At 42.1% G+C, this 17,763-nt stretch overlaps 1 protein-coding gene across 12 annotated transcripts in view; it reads right to left on the bottom strand.

Annotated features, from left to right (window-relative positions):
• RREB1 (ras responsive element binding protein 1) overlaps positions 1–17,763 on the bottom strand; it is a 187,807-nt gene that overhangs the window by 54,782 nt on the left and 115,262 nt on the right. For 11 of the 12 annotated variants that reach the window (XM_059076741.2, XM_067006799.1, XM_059076744.2 and 8 more), the window contains exons 3-6: positions 14,962–15,086; positions 14,171–14,383; positions 10,191–10,280; positions 9,326–9,489 (exon numbers count right to left, since the gene is read on the bottom strand). In XM_059076741.2, the coding sequence (XP_058932724.1) occupies positions 9,326–9,489; positions 10,191–10,280; positions 14,171–14,341 (425 nt within the window). In that variant the 5' untranslated portion in view covers positions 14,342–14,383; positions 14,962–15,086. Of the gene's footprint in view, positions 1–9,325; positions 9,490–10,190; positions 10,281–13,327; positions 13,379–14,170; positions 14,384–14,961; positions 15,087–17,763 lie in introns of those variants that run through there. The other variant, XM_067006800.1, reaches the window with a different exon arrangement.

A 17,763-nucleotide genomic window follows, 5' to 3' on the forward strand; every position in this document is an offset into this window, starting at 1 on the left:
TTTATAGATGAAGAAACGGAGGCCCTCTCCCCCATTCCATGGAGCATCCTTTATCAGCCACAGCCAGAGAGGAAGGAAGAGCTCTCAGAGGACCCACAGAGAGGCCGCCTTTATTTAAACAACTATTAAGTTAAAATAAATGCATACAAATTTCAATTCCAGCCAATGAGATGTGAAGAAAGGCTAAAAACGTTTAAGTATAGTCAAACAAATAAACTCATTTGGTGAAAAATTAATAATGCTACTGAGGGAAAGCGGTAACTTAGACATTTTGCTGTGATAAATAGATGTACAAATGTTTACTCTCGAGGGGAAAATTCTCAGCCTTTTAATAATGTAGACTCAAGAGAGTGAAAAGCATATTAAGTCAAGTGATCAGGGAATGGGGTATTATACTTTAACGACTTTCTTCTTTCTGGTTAAAAAGAAAAAAGTTTCATCCCTTGTAATAGAAAAGGCTTTCTAAACTGCACCCGAAGTATGTCTGACTGTTTCAGTACAGAGTACTAAATATACCAAAACTGCCTTGATACCCAACTGCTATCATGAAACTACCATATAGTCAACGAACAGCCACCAGATGTGAGGATCACATGTCCAGCACAGTTCATACAGTTGTGCTGACCGTGTACACGACATTAAAATCTCATCCACACAAACCCCTCAACAATCTTTAGAGGGCTGTGACGTTTATCATCTTCTAAGCAGACCTGAGTGTGTAAAGACCTCCGAGCGTCCCAGAAACGTATTTTCTTCTGATTTGTCTTCCCCCCTAAGGAACAGATACTTAGTTATAGATAAGAAGCGTGTTATTATATAATCACTTTCCCCTTCTTTTTTATAGAAATATTTCCAAGGAAACAAAGTTTTCAGTCCTGGGTAGGGTGACCCACAGATTTTTATCCTACAATACTTTCTCTGCATGTGAGCTGACCCAATCCCTTCCTTCCCTCCAGGGAAGATGTCAGGAAGCAGGCAACTGTGATTAAAACTCATTTCAAGATGGGACTAGTTGAGCCTCTGCACGCGCACCTCCACTCGAGAGGCGGCAGGTACAAAACTAGTAACAGGGCGCCCTCAGAAACTCACTTATTACCACGGCTGATTTCGCAAGGCCCTCCCGCTGCGGGGCTCGGAGGCAAAGAGGCACTCCCCCCCCGCCCCCCGCCGACATGTCCCACGTCTGCTCCTTCTGTCCTTCAATGCCGGCCACCTGTCCCGATACCCACGTTCAGCTGCACATGCCAAGGGCTGGCTGCGCCGAAGCATCTGAGAGTAGTGTGCTAAATTCAGAGCCTCCGCGGTCTCATTCGTCACGGAATAGGTCATATTTCTGTGCGGCGAAATGTTTTTTTCCAGCATAATAGGAACACATAAGCCTCTGTTCCTGAAGACTGTCCATTATCCAGCGGCATCCTCAGGGCCTGTGTCTCCTGTACTTAGCCATGGACAAAGGCATGCATGCCCATTGCAGGAGGAAAGCAAAACAAGCAGATGACACTCCAGGGATGTCCCTGCCTCACCTTCTAAACACACAGCTGAAATGATAATACATCCCTGCTCTCTGAAGGATGTGTTATCCTCCAAAGGATATATCTTCCAAAGAATGGAGAAGTTAGGAAAGCTTGCTCTGGTCAGGGTCTCTCTCCTGTGTGTCCTCAACATGACTCCGTGACTCTCTTTACAGCTTAAAAGTCTAGAGTTTGTAAGATGAGGAGCAAAGTGGAAATTAATTTCTTGTTTTCCAAGGCAAAAGAAAAATACCCATTTCAGAGGTCTGATTCTTTCCAAATGAGATCCACTGCAACCCTCTCAAGTATCATCACTTCTTCATAGCTCTGCCGTCTAGCACTTTTTGGAAAGTTTTGCAAATTGCAAAGCTCAGTGCCCTTTTTCCTACACTGAGCTCTCCGAGAGGGCGTGCTCTGGCTCAGTTTCCCAAGTTTGTTTTGGAAGACAAGCACTGCTCAATCCAAATTTTCAACATGGGAGCAACTGATAAAGAGTTCTGGGAAGTTAAAAGCTGGAGCCACAGTGATATTTCCGTGACACATGTTTTGCACTGTGATGGCAGCCTGTTATTCTGCTCAGGAACTAAGCTGTGGTTAGAAAGGTTTGGGATAAAGGACTTTCAAACCTCAAAAACATGAGAATCTGCAGCCAGGGAAGCGTTAACTTGAAAAACTGTACTAGATACGGTAATAAATTGAGACGGTCCCTCCCCCAGCCTTTTTCAAAATGAGCTGGAATTTGCATCACTCTAGTGTCCCTAGTTACCAAATATACAATCAGTTTTAAATATCATTTAAATGTATTTACTGGAATTAAATTATAATAAGTTATGGGCTGCATCAGAGCTACAGTGCAACTATCAACATGACGGCACGTAACAATTTAATCTGCTCCGATTCTGTGTTTAGTTTTCTTTTACTAATATGATAATTCTATTGGGTTGATTATGTGCTGATGGTCCTCTCATGAAACTAAGGTAAAGGAAACTCTACAAAAAGGCCAACTAGCCTAATAAACAAAGATAACAAATACACTTATAAAATGACTAGTGGCCAAAGGGATACAGTGAGTTGCTTTACAAAGTGGGTGACTGCAAAGAGTACCTCATTATCAGCTAGGAATAACCTCAAATTGAAAAGGACATAGTTCTCGGGGTCCACGTTGTGAAACGTATAATGAGGCCCTCTGGGTGCTGAGGCAACAAAAATCTGGGGTGGAACACAGATCTGCCTCCCACATGTGGTGCTCAGCAATAAACCTGGGGAAGGTGGGGCTTACCCAAGAGAACGTGCACACGGAGGTGTGCAGCATGCATGCATGTGCAGATGACCTTTGGAACAGGGTGAGCAGGAGGCCAAGGGAAGGAGCACTAGGAGTCTGCAGACCAGCCTTATGGAATCGGGCCTTGGAGAATCGGATCTAAATATCTGCATCACAGGGACTCATGTCACGGCAGGGGTCTTACTGAATCTGCACCCCCAAAGGGGGTGTACTGAAAACCAGAGCCCAGAGCCGTGTCACACGAAACTGACACAGGAAAGGGGGCCCAGGCCAGGTTAGAAACAAGGCAGAACAGGGGCTCGGGGGCGGGTGCACCGGCCCAGGCTTAGCAGGGGCTCCAGAGCCCCGACCTGTGAGCTCCTGGCTCCACTGATGGCGGCTGCAGACCTTGAGAAGCAGCAGCAGCAAAGAAAAGTGAGAAGCAGAACTCTGGTCTTGAGTGCCACACACACAGTCCACTGACTTCCTTCTAGGCTCTGGAAGCAAGGACGCAGCTAATCACAACCCAGGTTTTCACTCTTCTTTCTTAATCCCTGCACACACATCCCAGGGCAGCTCCGGCCCCTGATTAATGTAACACACGTATGTGCTCAGGAGAGATCACAGCTCACTGTTCGAGTATCCGATTCTGGAACAGATCCACCAGGACAAATAAATCTAACTCTACTCTTTCTGGCACATTTTTGTCAGTGTTTTCACATTTTTATAATTTTTGTTTTCAAAAGTACAGATTCACCAACAAGTGAAGGTGGTAATGACTATGACTGATTACTGAACACCAAATGTTCTTTTAACCCATTGTTTGCAATTTTCTACAGGGAAGACAAAAATAAATGCAGTGTGATAAACTCGAATATTCTAAATAAATTTTTTGGTATTTAAATTACAGGGTTAGTGTAGCAAAAGGTGAAAGAAAAGACAACCTTTCATTTATGTTCTGGCAACATATGCATAGTCAGTTGCCATACTTCCCTTCAGAGGCACCACCACCATCACAACACTAGTGACCACTTATTTAAATTTATCTATAAGTAGTGATTAACTAACATTATCCTAAGTGCTTTGCATGTGTTAATTCATGAATCCCCACAATGCTACCATTGGTACAGATATCCCTGCCTTCTACAGATGAAGTAACCAAAACACAGAGAGGTTAATTAACCTGCTGGGGTCACACAGCTAGGAGTGCATACCTCTCAAAGATTATCACAAGGGTGCCTTCAGCTCTGAAAATACAAACTCAGGAACACCCCTCACCCAGGACATTTCCCTAGTACACGGTAAGCCTTCACAATGCTTTCACAAACACTGCATTTGAATACAAGTTCTAAGTGAGGTTTTACCGTGCCATTTTGGTAAAGTATAGAAAAATCGACAGATTTCTGAAACATTCTGCAGAATTAGGACTAGAACTCAGCCCCCAACGATTAGCCCTCTCCTCCAGATCAAGATGACTCACAATAAAATCAGCACAAAATTAGCACAAACATCCCTAAGGCCTGCTTTAAAAAAATACTTATAAACAGTAATTTACAAACAACTCCAATATGCATTGTGCATAAATGAGAAATGCATCTTAGGGTAATATCAAGGGTTGGGCTATAAAAAATTCAATATAATTCACAAACAACACACTGTTAAAAAAATCAATAAAAAGCGATTCCATGCTCATGAAATAGAGTGTACTATGCTAGTAGTATGGCTCAAATAGTTTGACAATGAAAATAATACTCTACAACAACATGAAATTATTCCTAAAGAGGGTAAAGCTTGAAAGAGTGCTTTTTTTCTAATACGCAAAGTGACACGAAAGCTGTATCAATTATTCCTCATGGCCTCTAAGCCTGACAGCCTATGTTCAAACCTCGGCACTGACTTTGATCTTAAGCAAGTTTCCTTATCTGCAAAATGGGAGGATAACTGTACAAACCTTACATGTAGAGCACATAAAGATAACTGAAAATCAATGAGGAAACAGAAGACTTAAACAGTGTATAAACCAGCTGGAACTGACAGTACATCGAGAAAACACTCCACCCAACAACAGCAGAATACATGCTCTTCTCAAACAGACGTGGGATGTTCTCCAGGACAGACCATATGCTAGGCCATAAAACCAGCCTCAATAAATTAAAAAAAAAAATCGAAATCACAGAATGTATGTTCTCCAACTACAATGGAATGAAATTAGATATTAATAATAGAAATAAATTTGAGAAATTGTAAATATGTGGAAATTGAACATACTCCTAAATAACCAAAGAAGAGATCACAGGGAAATTACAAAATACTTTGAGATGAATGAAAAAGAAGACACAACACACAAATATTTATGGGATGTGATGAAAGCAATGCTTAAAGGGAAATTTAGAGCTGTAAGTGCCTCTACTAAAAAAAGTTCTCGAATAAACAGTCTAATCTTCTACCTTAAAACACCAGAAAGAGAAGAGCAAGCTAAACCTAAAGCAAGCAGGAGGGAAAAAAATCATGTTCAGAGTGGAAAATTAATGAAGTAGAGAACAGAAAAGCAACAGAGGAAAAATCAACAAAATCAAAAGTTCTTTGAAAAGACCAATAAAATCATCAAACGTTCAGCTGGATTGACTGAGGAAAAAAATTGAGAAGGCTCAAATTTTTAAAATCAGGAATGAAAGAGGAGACATTACTATTGACCTTACAGAATAAAGAGGATTATAAGGGGACACTATGAACAACTGTATGGCAACCAATTAGATAACTCAGACAAAATGGCTAAATTTCTAGAAAAGACATTAACTCCTGAAACTGACTCAAGAAGAAACAGAAAATGTGAACAGACCTATCACAAGTAAAGAGACTGAATTAGTAATTTAAACACTTCTCAGAAAGAAAAGCCCAGATGGCTTCACTGATGAATTCTACCACATATTTAATTAAAAAGAACTAATACCAACTCTTCACAAACTCTTCCAAAAAACAGAGGAGGGAATATTTCCAAATTCACTCTCTGAGGCTAATATTACCCTGATACAAAAACCAGCAAAGGACATCACAAGAAAACTACAGACCAATATCTCTTTGCCTATAAATATAGGCAAAACCTTTAACAAAACACTAGCAAACCCAATCTATCAACATATGACAAAATGACTATACATTGTGCCCAAGTGGTATTTATCTCAGGAATAAGGTTAATTTAACATCCAAAACAGAATAAAGGAGGAAAACAACTTGACCATCTTGATAAATGTAGAAAAAGCCTTTGACAAAATCTAACACCTTTTCATGATAAAAACAGCAAGCAAACTAGGAATAGAAAGGAACTTCTTCAAAACTGATAAAGGGCAGTTATGAAAAACCTACAACTAACAGCATATTTAATGGGAAAAGACTGAATCTTTCCTCCATAAGATCAGAAATAAGACAAGGATGTCCATTCTTTTCACTTCTATTGAACATCACACTGGAGGGTCTAGCCCCGGCTAGCAGGCAAGAAAAATAAATAAATGTTTCAAAGGAAAAAGGAAAACTCTCTCTACTTTCAGATGACATGATCTTAGATATAGAAAATCCTAAGGAATCCACCAAATAACTATTAGAATGAATAAACAAGATCAGAAGGGTTGCAGGAAACAAAACCAATATAAAATTTGAATTGTTATTTTTATACATTAGCAACTAACAGTCAAAAAACAAAATTAGAAAACAATTCCATTTACAATACCACTAAAAAGAATAAAACACTTTGGAAAAAATTTAAAATAAATAAATATATTTATAAATAAATAAATAAATAAATTTATAAATAAATATAAAACTTGCACTCTTAAAAACGATCAAACACAGTGGAAAGAAATTATTAAGACTTAAATAAATGGACAATATCCCGTGCTCAAAGATTTAATATTGTTAGATGGCAATGCCCCTAAACTGACCTACACGTTTTGCAAAATCCCTATAACCTTCCCAGCTGTCTTCTGCAGAAATTGATAAGCTGACCCTAAAATTCACACAGAAATGCAAGCAACCCAGAATAGCCAAAACAATCTAGGAAAAGATCTAAGTTTGAAGAGTCACACCTCCCAATTTCAAAACTTACCAAAAGCTACAGTAATCAATACATTGTTAGGCCTCAGGATAGACATACGTATCAATGGAACAGAACTGAGAGTACAGAAATAAATCCTTACATTTACGGTTAACTGAAATTTGACAAGTGGTAAGATAATTCAATGAGGAAAGAAAAGTTTTTAAACAAATAGTACAAAAGACTGAACTTGGATTCCTTCCTTATACTAGACACAAATATCAACTTAAAATGAATTGTAGACTTAAATGTGAAAACTAAAATTATGAGTGCATGGGGATTTCACTTCACACCTACTGGGGTGGCTGTGACGAAAAAGACAAGTGTTGGCAAGGATGTGTAAAGCTGCACCCTCACACACTGCTGGTGGGAGTGTAAAATGATGGAGCTGCTCTGGAAAACAGCTTTGCTGTTCCTCAAAATGTTAAAACATGGAGTTACTACACGACTCAGCTGTTCCCCTCCTAAGTATCTACCCAAGAGAAGTGGAAACACATGTCCACACAAAACCTGTACAACAATGTTCACAACAGCATTATACATAATAGCCAAAAAGTGAAAATGACTCAAATGTCCACCAATTGATGAAGTGGTGAATAAAATGTGGTATGTCCATACAATGGACTGTTATATGACAATAAAAAATAATAAAATACTGATAGATGCTACAACATAGATGAATCTTGAAAACATTAATGCTAAGTGAAAGAAGCTGGTCACAAAAGACCGCATGCTATGTGAAAAGTCCAGAATAGGTGAATCAACAGAGGGGAAGTAGATGAGTGTTCTCCTAAGCCTGGAGGGTGGGTAGTAAGGAGAAGTGACTGACAATGGGTATGGGGTTTCTTTTGGGGGTAATGAAAATGTTCTAAAATTGGGTAGGAGAAAGCGGGGAAACCCCCAAGAAGGGAACAGGCAATACCTCTAGGACCAGATTTTGAGGGGTCAAATACACAAGCGACAAAGGACTTTTTTTTTTTTTTGCAGGTGGGATAAAAGGAGAAGGCAAAACAAAACGAATGGCAAACAGAAGGCAAAATGATACTAAGAGGTTGATGTGGAGGTAAAAAAGTAAAAAGCTAAAATGTAAAATATATTAAAAAACGATGACAGTATTCACTTCCTCCTTTGTACCCAAAAACACTCCTAGGAGGAGATGAGGGGCAAAGGAGATTGGATTGGAACTTATATGGAAAAAAAAAACCCACTTCATCAAAATTCTTTAAAATAGTGATTGATACCTTTCATGTCATACTCTACCCTACATCTAGGAGTTCAGACTGAGAAATCCACAGGATTCAAATTATTGCAGCATTACTCAGAAATGCAAATAAAAATAATAAATAGCACTGGTTGAGCGCCTGCCATGGGCTCAACTCATCTCCAAATCCTCATTAAAAATCTCATTTTAAAGAGAAGGAAAGTGAGGTACCAAGGTTACGCAACTTGCTCAAGGATGGAAAATTTACAAGTAGCAGAGCTGAGATGTGAAATCAGGAGCCTAATTCCAAAAATCCAGAAATTCACCACTATACCAGTATGTCCCAAGTACACCATCAGAGGATCATAAAATGATTTCAGTTGGAATAAACTGGACCATCTTGTTTGAGTATTTATATATGATAAAATATTAATTTCACAACTATATAAAGTCTTCTTTGGAATAAATATGTAAAAACCAATGTTGGTCAACTCTTTAAAAGAAATCAACATAACGCCTAAAAGGGAATATGGAAAAATAAAAACAGCCTGATTTTTTGAGAAGGTGAAATTCTGAATCCCTTTAAAATGTTTTCCTGGATTTCCAATGTTCCTAAATGCGTGTATAAAAAAAGAAAGCATTAAAAAAAAAAATCTGTTCTAACCCTTAAAACATAAGTAATCGGTCTGTAAAGTGCATTTTCCATTGGTTCCTCCCACATTTTAATATACCCACCACTGAACTCCCTTCTACTTCTGAGTAAGCCTCTTTCTCCCTCAGGAAGTAGATTCCTGACATTTATCAGATTTTCTTTCTCATTTTATCCTATCTTATCCTTAAGCTCTATGACCAGCCCACTTAACTATTTATTCAACTGCTCCAGAAAATTTTCACCCTGCAGGGTATCTGGTAGGCATATGCAAATAGTTTTAAAAAGGCAAGGGTTACTCTGCTAATCCTCTAGGGTTCCTCTGTGTCTGATAAGCTGCCCACCTCTGGCACCTAAACAAAGAAACTCCACCTGGCAAAGGGTCACCCTGAAGATTCCCCCATCGGCCAAAGACCTAGCCCAGGTACTTCTGTTTCCTTGAGCAGACACCTCTGACACACTGGAGACTGTGCAAGGCAGGCAAACAAAACCATCTCTGGCTTTTCCACACGGTGAACAGAACTCTTTGTGTCTTTAGGTAAGATGGATGGAAGGGCACTTTGCTTTCTGTCAACCTGCAGGCTCTAGCCAGCAGGCAAAGGCTGCCCTCACCCACCTGTGCATGTTCCCGTTGGTGGTAAAAGACTGGCCACACACAGCGCACTTGTAAGGCCTCTCCCCAGAGTGCACCAGCATGTGGCGGTCCAGGGAGCTGGCCGAGCTCAGCGACTTCCCGCAAATGCTGCATGAATGGTCGGCCCCTCCAGTGTCTGTGTTGTGCTGCAGAAAGCAATGATCGCAGTGGTCACTTAGGAAGACGGGTCAAAACGAGGTGATTATGAAGTGCACATTCAGAGCTTTATTAAAGAAAACTAACAATTCTCAGCAATTTCTTTTTCATTTAAAAATATCGTCCCGAAAATCAGAATCTATTGAGACCACAGGCAAATAAATATTTTGTTCTATCAAACCCAAGTTACTAAATGATGCTACTATTCAGTACCACGTTATGATTTGAATATTGTCAGTCCTTCACTGTTCTAGATTCAATACTTGTCATGAACCAGCCACAGCAGGCAGGGAGAAGGATAAATCTTACAATAAAGAAGAAAAGCCAAAAGAGATCCCAAATCAAGGCAATTCCCTGCTATATGATGTAAGTATATAGCCATATATAGAATTAGGTTCTACATCTATAATCTCACTGTACTGTGAGGAACTTTGGTTCACAATGACAAGTCACAGATGACGAAAAGTCTTCTGTTATATGTGGTTAGTTAATTAGATGTTTGCTAAATTCCAAAAAGATATTCTGTGTTGACCTGGGACTCTGTCACAGTAACACGGACACACAAAAATTATTTCATAACTGCCCCTCAAAATTAAGAATATTAAATCTAAATTAAACAGCCACAATTCATCCATTAAGATAAAATCCCACCCCCTCTCTTAACAAAGAAAATACAAAAGCAGCAGCAAACCTGGCGAATGTGCATAGTTAACTGATGCTGTGTAGTGCAAATCTTCTCACACAGGGGACAATTATAGGAAGACTTCTCCTCTTTTGTTTCCTGAAAAGAGAATAAAAGGGAGAATCCATTTCAGCTCACAGTGAACTAGTGCCTCTCATCTGTGTTATAAACATCTGTGCCTGACAGAGCTGCAGCAACAGAGCAGCTGAGAGCATAGGCCCTGGAGCCTGGCTGGGTGTGAGCTTGGGAGAGTGGCCGTCCCGTCTGCCCTCAGTTTCCTCATCTGTAAAATGGGGAAAATAATAGCATCTACTGCATCACGCAGTGATATGGATTAAATCAATCAGCACACAGAAGGCACCAGAACAGTGGCCCATACAGGCTAAGTGCTCAATAAATACGCGTGTTCTTGTTAGACACCATTTAGTTAATCATCAATGATGGCGAAAAATTAAGCATCAAATCACAGCTGAGCTAGAAAAGGGATGTATTTCTCCTCAATCCTGACCCAGGCTCCCATCACTAGTTTCTACCTGGTCTTGAGTGCAGCAAGACACACGAGAGGGAACGGAGTTCTCGCGTCAAAAACCCACCCTCCCGAGGTGGAGGCCCCAGTAGCCACCAGTGTGCCCATGGGACATCAACGGGATCCTTTTACTCGTTGCAAAAGCACCTGCGTTACCAATGCTTATAAATAAATAATAAAAAAGAGTGAGGGAGGGTGCAGCCGCTGGGAGGTGGCAGGAGGGAGGGGGCTGGACCCTCGGGCATCTTTCAATAGGCCTCTTTTTACTTGTACTCATTTGAATGCATTTCTGTTCCCTGAAATAATACCAATTATTGAACACTTACTATGTGCTAAACTCTGCACATACAGAATAGTGTTTTTTCACACAACCGTGAGAAACAGCCACTATTATGGATCCCATTTTCGGGATGAGGAAACGGGTACAGAGAGGCAAGTAACCTGCCCCCAAATCAAAGAACTATTAAGCAGCAGAGTCAGGATTAAAACTCAGGCCAGCTGCTCCACAGCCCATGCCCTAAACCGCTAGGCTGTGTAAGTCTGACCCAAAAAGGATTAACCCCAAGGCACAGAAAGGAAACACCCTTGTGGTTGGCTCATGAGAGATGACGAAAATAAAAGTCACCCCGAAGACCATAAAGACAAATGGCACCAGACGGGGTGGAGTGAACGCATGATGGGGTCTAGCACGCGGCTCCTACAGTGGGTCCCTCTCATTCTTCAGAGACTAACAAGCCTCATTTTAAGCAATATACACCTGGCTCCCAGTCTGTGGCCTTGGGTCTGAGAAATAGGTATGCTACACATTTTTTCACTGTCAAATTAAAAAAAAATCACAACTATGAATTCTAAGGAAGGTGACCAACCCAGAGACAATTTAAAAAACAAAACACAAAAAACCCCTGCACCCTCGCCCAGTCATCAGCCACTTCCACTCCTCCCAGAGGCAACGTGTGTGCGTCTGCGGGGAGGAGGGTGTCAGACCTTCTCAGCCCCACCCTACGACAGTCAGAAAGGAGCTGGCCAAGAAGCACGAGGCAGAAAAACCAAAACCAAAAGTAGTAACAACAAAGTGAGAACACTCGTATAATAATGAGGGATGCCTCACAGCTGGGCCCAAACTCGGCCTTTGGGGTATTTTTGTTAAATTATTAGGTTAGTGATAATATATATTAAATAGTTTTTGTTTTTGTTTTTAAAAAGAGGTAGGATGGAAATACATGTTAAAAAGTCAGGCCTCCAAGTAGCCAGCCTCTTGAGGAATTTTAAATTCTTTTTTAAAAAAATTATCTTGCGTTCCCCTGAGGCAGATTCCAGACACGCTGAGTGGCCCCTGGGGCTAGTGGGATTGATTCTGGGTTTACGGTTAACTGGAGCCTCACCATTCTGAGAGGCGCACAGCGGCACGCTGCAGACCACAGCACAGGTCCAGGACATCCACAGGTCCAGGACATCCACGATGGTCTGGGAGAAGGAAGTCTCCAGACTCAGATTTAATTTTTAAAAACAAATCAAACAGAGAAGGGAGCATCGTGATGCTGGAAGAGGCCCTACTGGAGAGTGCTGAATCCAGTGGCTGTGGCCGTGCTGGTGGAAGGAGCACATTTCCCGAGCTGACAGACAAAATTAGCAGCTAATGTGATAACTAACCATTCCATAATGAAACTATCTGGCGCCCTTGTTGGCTTCCGGCTGTGGCTAATCTGCCCTGGAACTCTGCTAGCTGCTGGGCTTCTCCCCAGGGCTCCCTCCCTCTCCTCCCTCCTGTCCGCCGCAGGTGAGGACGGCACGCTCTGCACTCTCCCCCGCACCGCGCTTGGTGTTTTTAATGCACTGTCTTGCCCATCCTACCTCTAGCCCACACCTCCTTGCAAAAACTCAGCCAGTGCCCTAAGGAACCCCAGAGGACACAGGAAGTGGGTGGAAAATGGCCCAGGCACCCCTGTGGAGTCAGCTCCACTTACCATGCAGGGATGGAGGTGCCGTGGGCCCCCTCTACGGCTCTACCTACTGTCTCTGAATCACTGCGCAGGGACCAGAGCCTGGACTTGGGCCAGGTCTGCCTGTGTTGGGGCGATGCTGGGCTCTAAGGAAGAGCTCGGCACCTGGCGCAGTACCTGGTTGGAAGGAGAAGGGGGGTGTATATTGTGAAATAGGGGGATGGATGGAGGGATGGACAGATAGATGGATGGATGGACAGTCACACGAGAGTGGAAATAAACCTTTTCTTCCCAGAGCTAGCACTCCTTCTCGGCTCAGGCCACAGTCAAACAGGCTGAGAATTTTCTCAGGTACCCATAGGAAGAGAGGCACGCAGAGACAAGGGAAAAAAGAGAGAAAAAGTATCAATGCCCCAACCCTAAAGCATCATTTAACTCTGCCAAGTCTTCAGCCTTGAGAAAGAGGTGAAGAAACGGACACTCCTGTGCTGCTGGAGGGATTTTAGGCAGGGACAGCTTTTCCTGGAGGGCACATCGTATCAAAAGCCTAATTCATGTTGTACATCTACAAATTTACAGAAAACCATCACGCTATGCTCAGACAATTCTGTATAAGGACAGTCACTGTGGGATTGTTAATAAAAAAAGAAAATTAACTCACAAAAGCCCAATAGGCTTACCTTCCTGTCCACCCCCAGTCCCTGGACAAAACTCAGAAGACTGCCTTCTCCTGAGGATTTGGTGGGGCCCCATTAGATCAGTGAAGCCAAACACGGAATGTTCGCATCACGTGGACGCAGAGTGGAAAGGTGAATGGCCCACCTCACTCCTTGAGCTTCACGCACCGTCGAGCATATGCTGCTGCAGGACAGCAGCACCTTCTCAAGGGCCCCGTCTGTACATTAACTAAAAGACTCATCTTATTTCCCAAGGGAGGAGACATGGCCTTTCATAACGTCCCTGCCCTCCTATGTACTCTTCTCCACCCCTCCTGACCTCTGGAAATTCAAGAGGAATAAATGGCATCTCGAGCGGAATTCTCGGGAGCCCCATCGTGTGCTCTGTGGAGGATGGAAGCGGAAGGGCAGCCCCGGCACAGCCAGGACTCATCACTACCTTATCTGGAGACACTTAAAAAAAAAAAAAAATCAAGGAGGTGGCATCAGAAACCCAATTAACCAGCTGCATGAACGAGGAAACAGATCATGGCACAGGAGAGGAATAAGTCGAGCTCTCTGCCTCGCCTGTCCCGTGAAGAAAAAGCTCGCGTTCAAATCAAATCACACAGCAGAGAATAAGGGCGCTTTCACCAATACTGACACCACAGCATGGAAAATTTTCTCTATGAAGGGAAACTGACAGAAGCTATGAGAAGTTAGCTCCTGACAAAGGATTATGGCCTCTGGGTGTGTCCATTCAGTTCTGACCACATCCGAGTTCCTGGCTTAGGAAGCTGGGGCTCAAGGGGACAGCCTTCTCTCAACGCTCTCATGGACGCCGCGGCCGGGCACACTAGCGCTTACCTGGTTCCTTCGGCCAATCCGATTTGGCCCCGGAGGCTTCGTGGGGGACCTGACGCTCTGGGGGCTCCCACCGTTCTCAGCAACCTTCCCTACGCTCATTACCGCCGACATCATGGTGTTGATGGAAGACAAATCTGAACCTTCCAAGCCAACGGGCGAACTTGACGTCATTGGGACAAAGGTTTAAGCTTCTAGGAAGCCTCGGCCACAGAACTGAAAATCAGAAATTGCTGATGTGATCACTGGGAAGTTTAGGCTTCTGTCACAACCAGGTGGCAGTGGCCATGGCTGCCACCGCTGCAGTCGGGTTAAAACCCCTTCTTCAATTCAAGCTGACACTCATATGACTCCTATGACTTAAGCTTTCATCTAAACCAAGTGCTGTCATACCAAACCAATAACCTTGCTTCCCTTCTGAGCATGTGCCACCAACGAAGCTGCCCGAGGCAGGTCTTTCTGCCTTTCCTAAGCTTTCATTAGGCAGAGTGGGAAAGGCTACAATAATTAGGAAGCCTGGGAGCTGCCATCTGGCCAGCACCCACCTAACAGCCTATGTGCATGTTCTAGACCTAACAACTAAGCATGAGAAGCCTCAGCTTTCACTTAAACTCCAGGCTATAATACCATGATTTTAATGGGGAGCCTGAACTGTTAAGACAACTGAGAAGCCAACACTATAACCGAATTTCAAATCAGCATAAAAAAGACTGTTTCTTAAAACATGCAAGGACATAATGCAGCTGTACCCCAGAAAATGGACAGAAGAAAACCCAGCCCTCACTGCCAATCACCTCCATTCTCTGCCCCAACTGATATACTGTGAGACCTTCCCCTGCTGTAGCGATCACCCACGTAGAGGAGGAAATGAGGCTGGGTTCACTTCTGTTTTTTTCTTCTCTGGTATCGCTCGCTGACACTGGAAGGGAAGCAAAGGCAAAAAGGTTCAGTGAAGAAGAAACAGAAACCATTTGTTGACCCTAATCTCAGACCACTCTACTCCCCAGACCACAGGGAGCAGCGTGAGAGGAGGCGTCTAAGTCGTCTTTTTCTTCCAAAACCACATTCTGTGCTTGTTTTTCACCCTTAACTGATGTTCCCTACAGTCCTGTCACCCTCACTCCCAACAGCCAAAACGATTCTGTGGTATTTTATTTTCTGAAGCTCAAATTTATATCCATACAGCAAACTTGCTCTCATACTCTACTCCTGTCTCCCACAAGGACTCTCAAGACTCCCACTTGACCATCTCCCGCCTCCCCCTAAAACTGACCAAAGATAAGGCCCTAAAGGAGTCAGCGTCTGAAGGCTAAAGCCTCTAAAGGCTCAGAGTCTAGGAGGGATTAGGTCAGACCTTAAAGAAAGTTGGTAATACAAATACGTTGACTGAAGGGAAAACTACAGCCCATGTACACATCCAACTTTACTTCTCCAGGCCTTTTCTAGTTATGCTTCTTCCATGGAAGTAATATGGCTATAGGTATGGCCAGAAATAAGTCTCCAGGTCAACTGTTTCCCTTATTTTATCTGGGAAGATATTCTCTAGCCACGTATCCTGTTATGCTCCAGTGTGCATTAAATCCTGCAAGTCCACAGCTGCCTCAGAGATCAGAGATCAAGCTAATTATCTAAGGAGCAAAGTGAATACTTAGGAACAACATCAGAAAGAATGTGATGTCTTGTGGTTCCTCCTCCAACTCTGGGAGAAGTGACCTAGGATGTGACAAACGGTAACACCCAGAGCAGCTGCAAACGTGTCCAGCATTAGAGCAGGAAAGCCTGGGGACATAATTTTATTAAGTGATGCTGCCATCAGCTGAGAAGTCCCGAGCTAAAACCTTACCCAAGAGCCAAAGAGAACCTCAGGAATAGTACTTTCCTTATCAAGAGACAAAATGTGCCCTCCTTTTAGTAGACATTTTGAAGATATGACTCTAATACTTTTGCAAATGGTTAAGTAAGAGGACTAACTACCAAACATACAACTGAAGACCACTGATCCAGCCTCACCCCTCCCATCTTTCCCATTAAAAGAGGAAACCCTGAGCCGGCGAGCCGCCTGCCGCAACTAAGACCTGGTGCAACCAGATAAATAATAAATTATAAACAAACAAACATAAATAAACACATTAAATTTTTTTTAAAAAGGAAACCTTGGTCCAAAATTAAAACAAACAAGAAAACAACAAACAACCTCCCCCAAACCCCAAAGCTGCTGTCTTTCCATGAAGTTTCCTCCATATACAGAAGGCCATTTAAACTTATTAAAAATTGTGCTTTAAAACTTCCCATTTTGACTGTCTTTGAAAGTTTATTTGGGAGAGTCCTATCTAGGAAAACACATTCGACACGAGCACACACATACAGAAGTATACACACACCTCACTTGCTTTCTTAAGGGATTTCTAACAAAAGCATCATCAGTTCCCCAGAACTGTTGCCATCAATCAGTTTAAGATTAGCTCCTTGATTCAAGTAAGGGGACACCTTCCATACCAAAGCCATCTCATTCTTTTAAATATATATCCCCCATAGTTTTAATGTACATCAAATTATAAAACAAATGACTAGAAATCTTTATTGTAATTACATTATGTCAGTAAAAATAAAGTTAACCTTTCCACCAATTTATAGTGGGAGTTTAGGTGATCTTGCTTTTGTCCTATTACTATACTTAGAGAAGAAAAGTGTGGTAGAGTTTTTCAGACCAGGAATAGATTAAACACCTTTTAGATAAATATAAAATTATAAGTTACAGAAAACATATTCTAATTCTTCCACTGAGTAGGGAAAGAAAATGGAGAAAAGGGAAATAGTCAATATGAAAATTAACAAAAAATATATTCATCAAAAAGAGTCAAAGTGCCAGTAAGAATTTTTGTCACAATCATTATAACATCAAAGATACATTCTTGCAAACTACCTAAATGTCCTAAATATAGAAAACCCAGCAATAGTCACAACACCTAACCAACCTAAGGGTTGAAAGTTGCAGGGCCTTATATCCCAGCTGAAAAAGGAGAAAAGTCATGCAAACGTGCTGTTTCCCATTTTGTCTGGACAGGAACACATTTGCTAAATATATTTTCCCCTTTGGGATAAAGTGTGAAGTGTGACACTACCCACTGAGGACACCAAGATCACCTACATTCACTTCCTTTTCCTTGTTTAAATGTAAGTAAACAGTAATATTTTTTAAAAAATACAGAATCTTTTCATCTTTGATCAGAAAGTGCAATTAACAAAATGAAACTCCCAGCTACACTGTCTGACAAGAACAGTCACTGGACTCGTCCCTGAAAAGCTGTTTCAGAAGAAACCCAAACCAGCCTCTCAGACCTGTTCTAAGACTTTCCTCCAGTTTGCGCTTGTGTGTTATGCGTGAGCTCTCCTTTAGGGAGGATGGAGCAGGAAGAAGCGAAGGAACCTGGTGTAAAACAATGTAGCCCATTGTTCCCGGTCAGAAAACACAAATCCATCTTAACATTAAGGTGCATTTATGCACTAATTTCTTTTTTCTTTTTTTTTTTTTGCGGTACGCGGGCCTCTCACTGTTGTGGCCTCTCCCGTTGCGGAGCACAGGCTCCGGACGCGCA

Source organism: Kogia breviceps, chromosome 10, assembly GCF_026419965.1.
Source record: "Kogia breviceps isolate mKogBre1 chromosome 10, mKogBre1 haplotype 1, whole genome shotgun sequence".
Lineage (NCBI taxonomy): Eukaryota > Metazoa > Chordata > Mammalia > Artiodactyla > Physeteridae > Kogia > Kogia breviceps.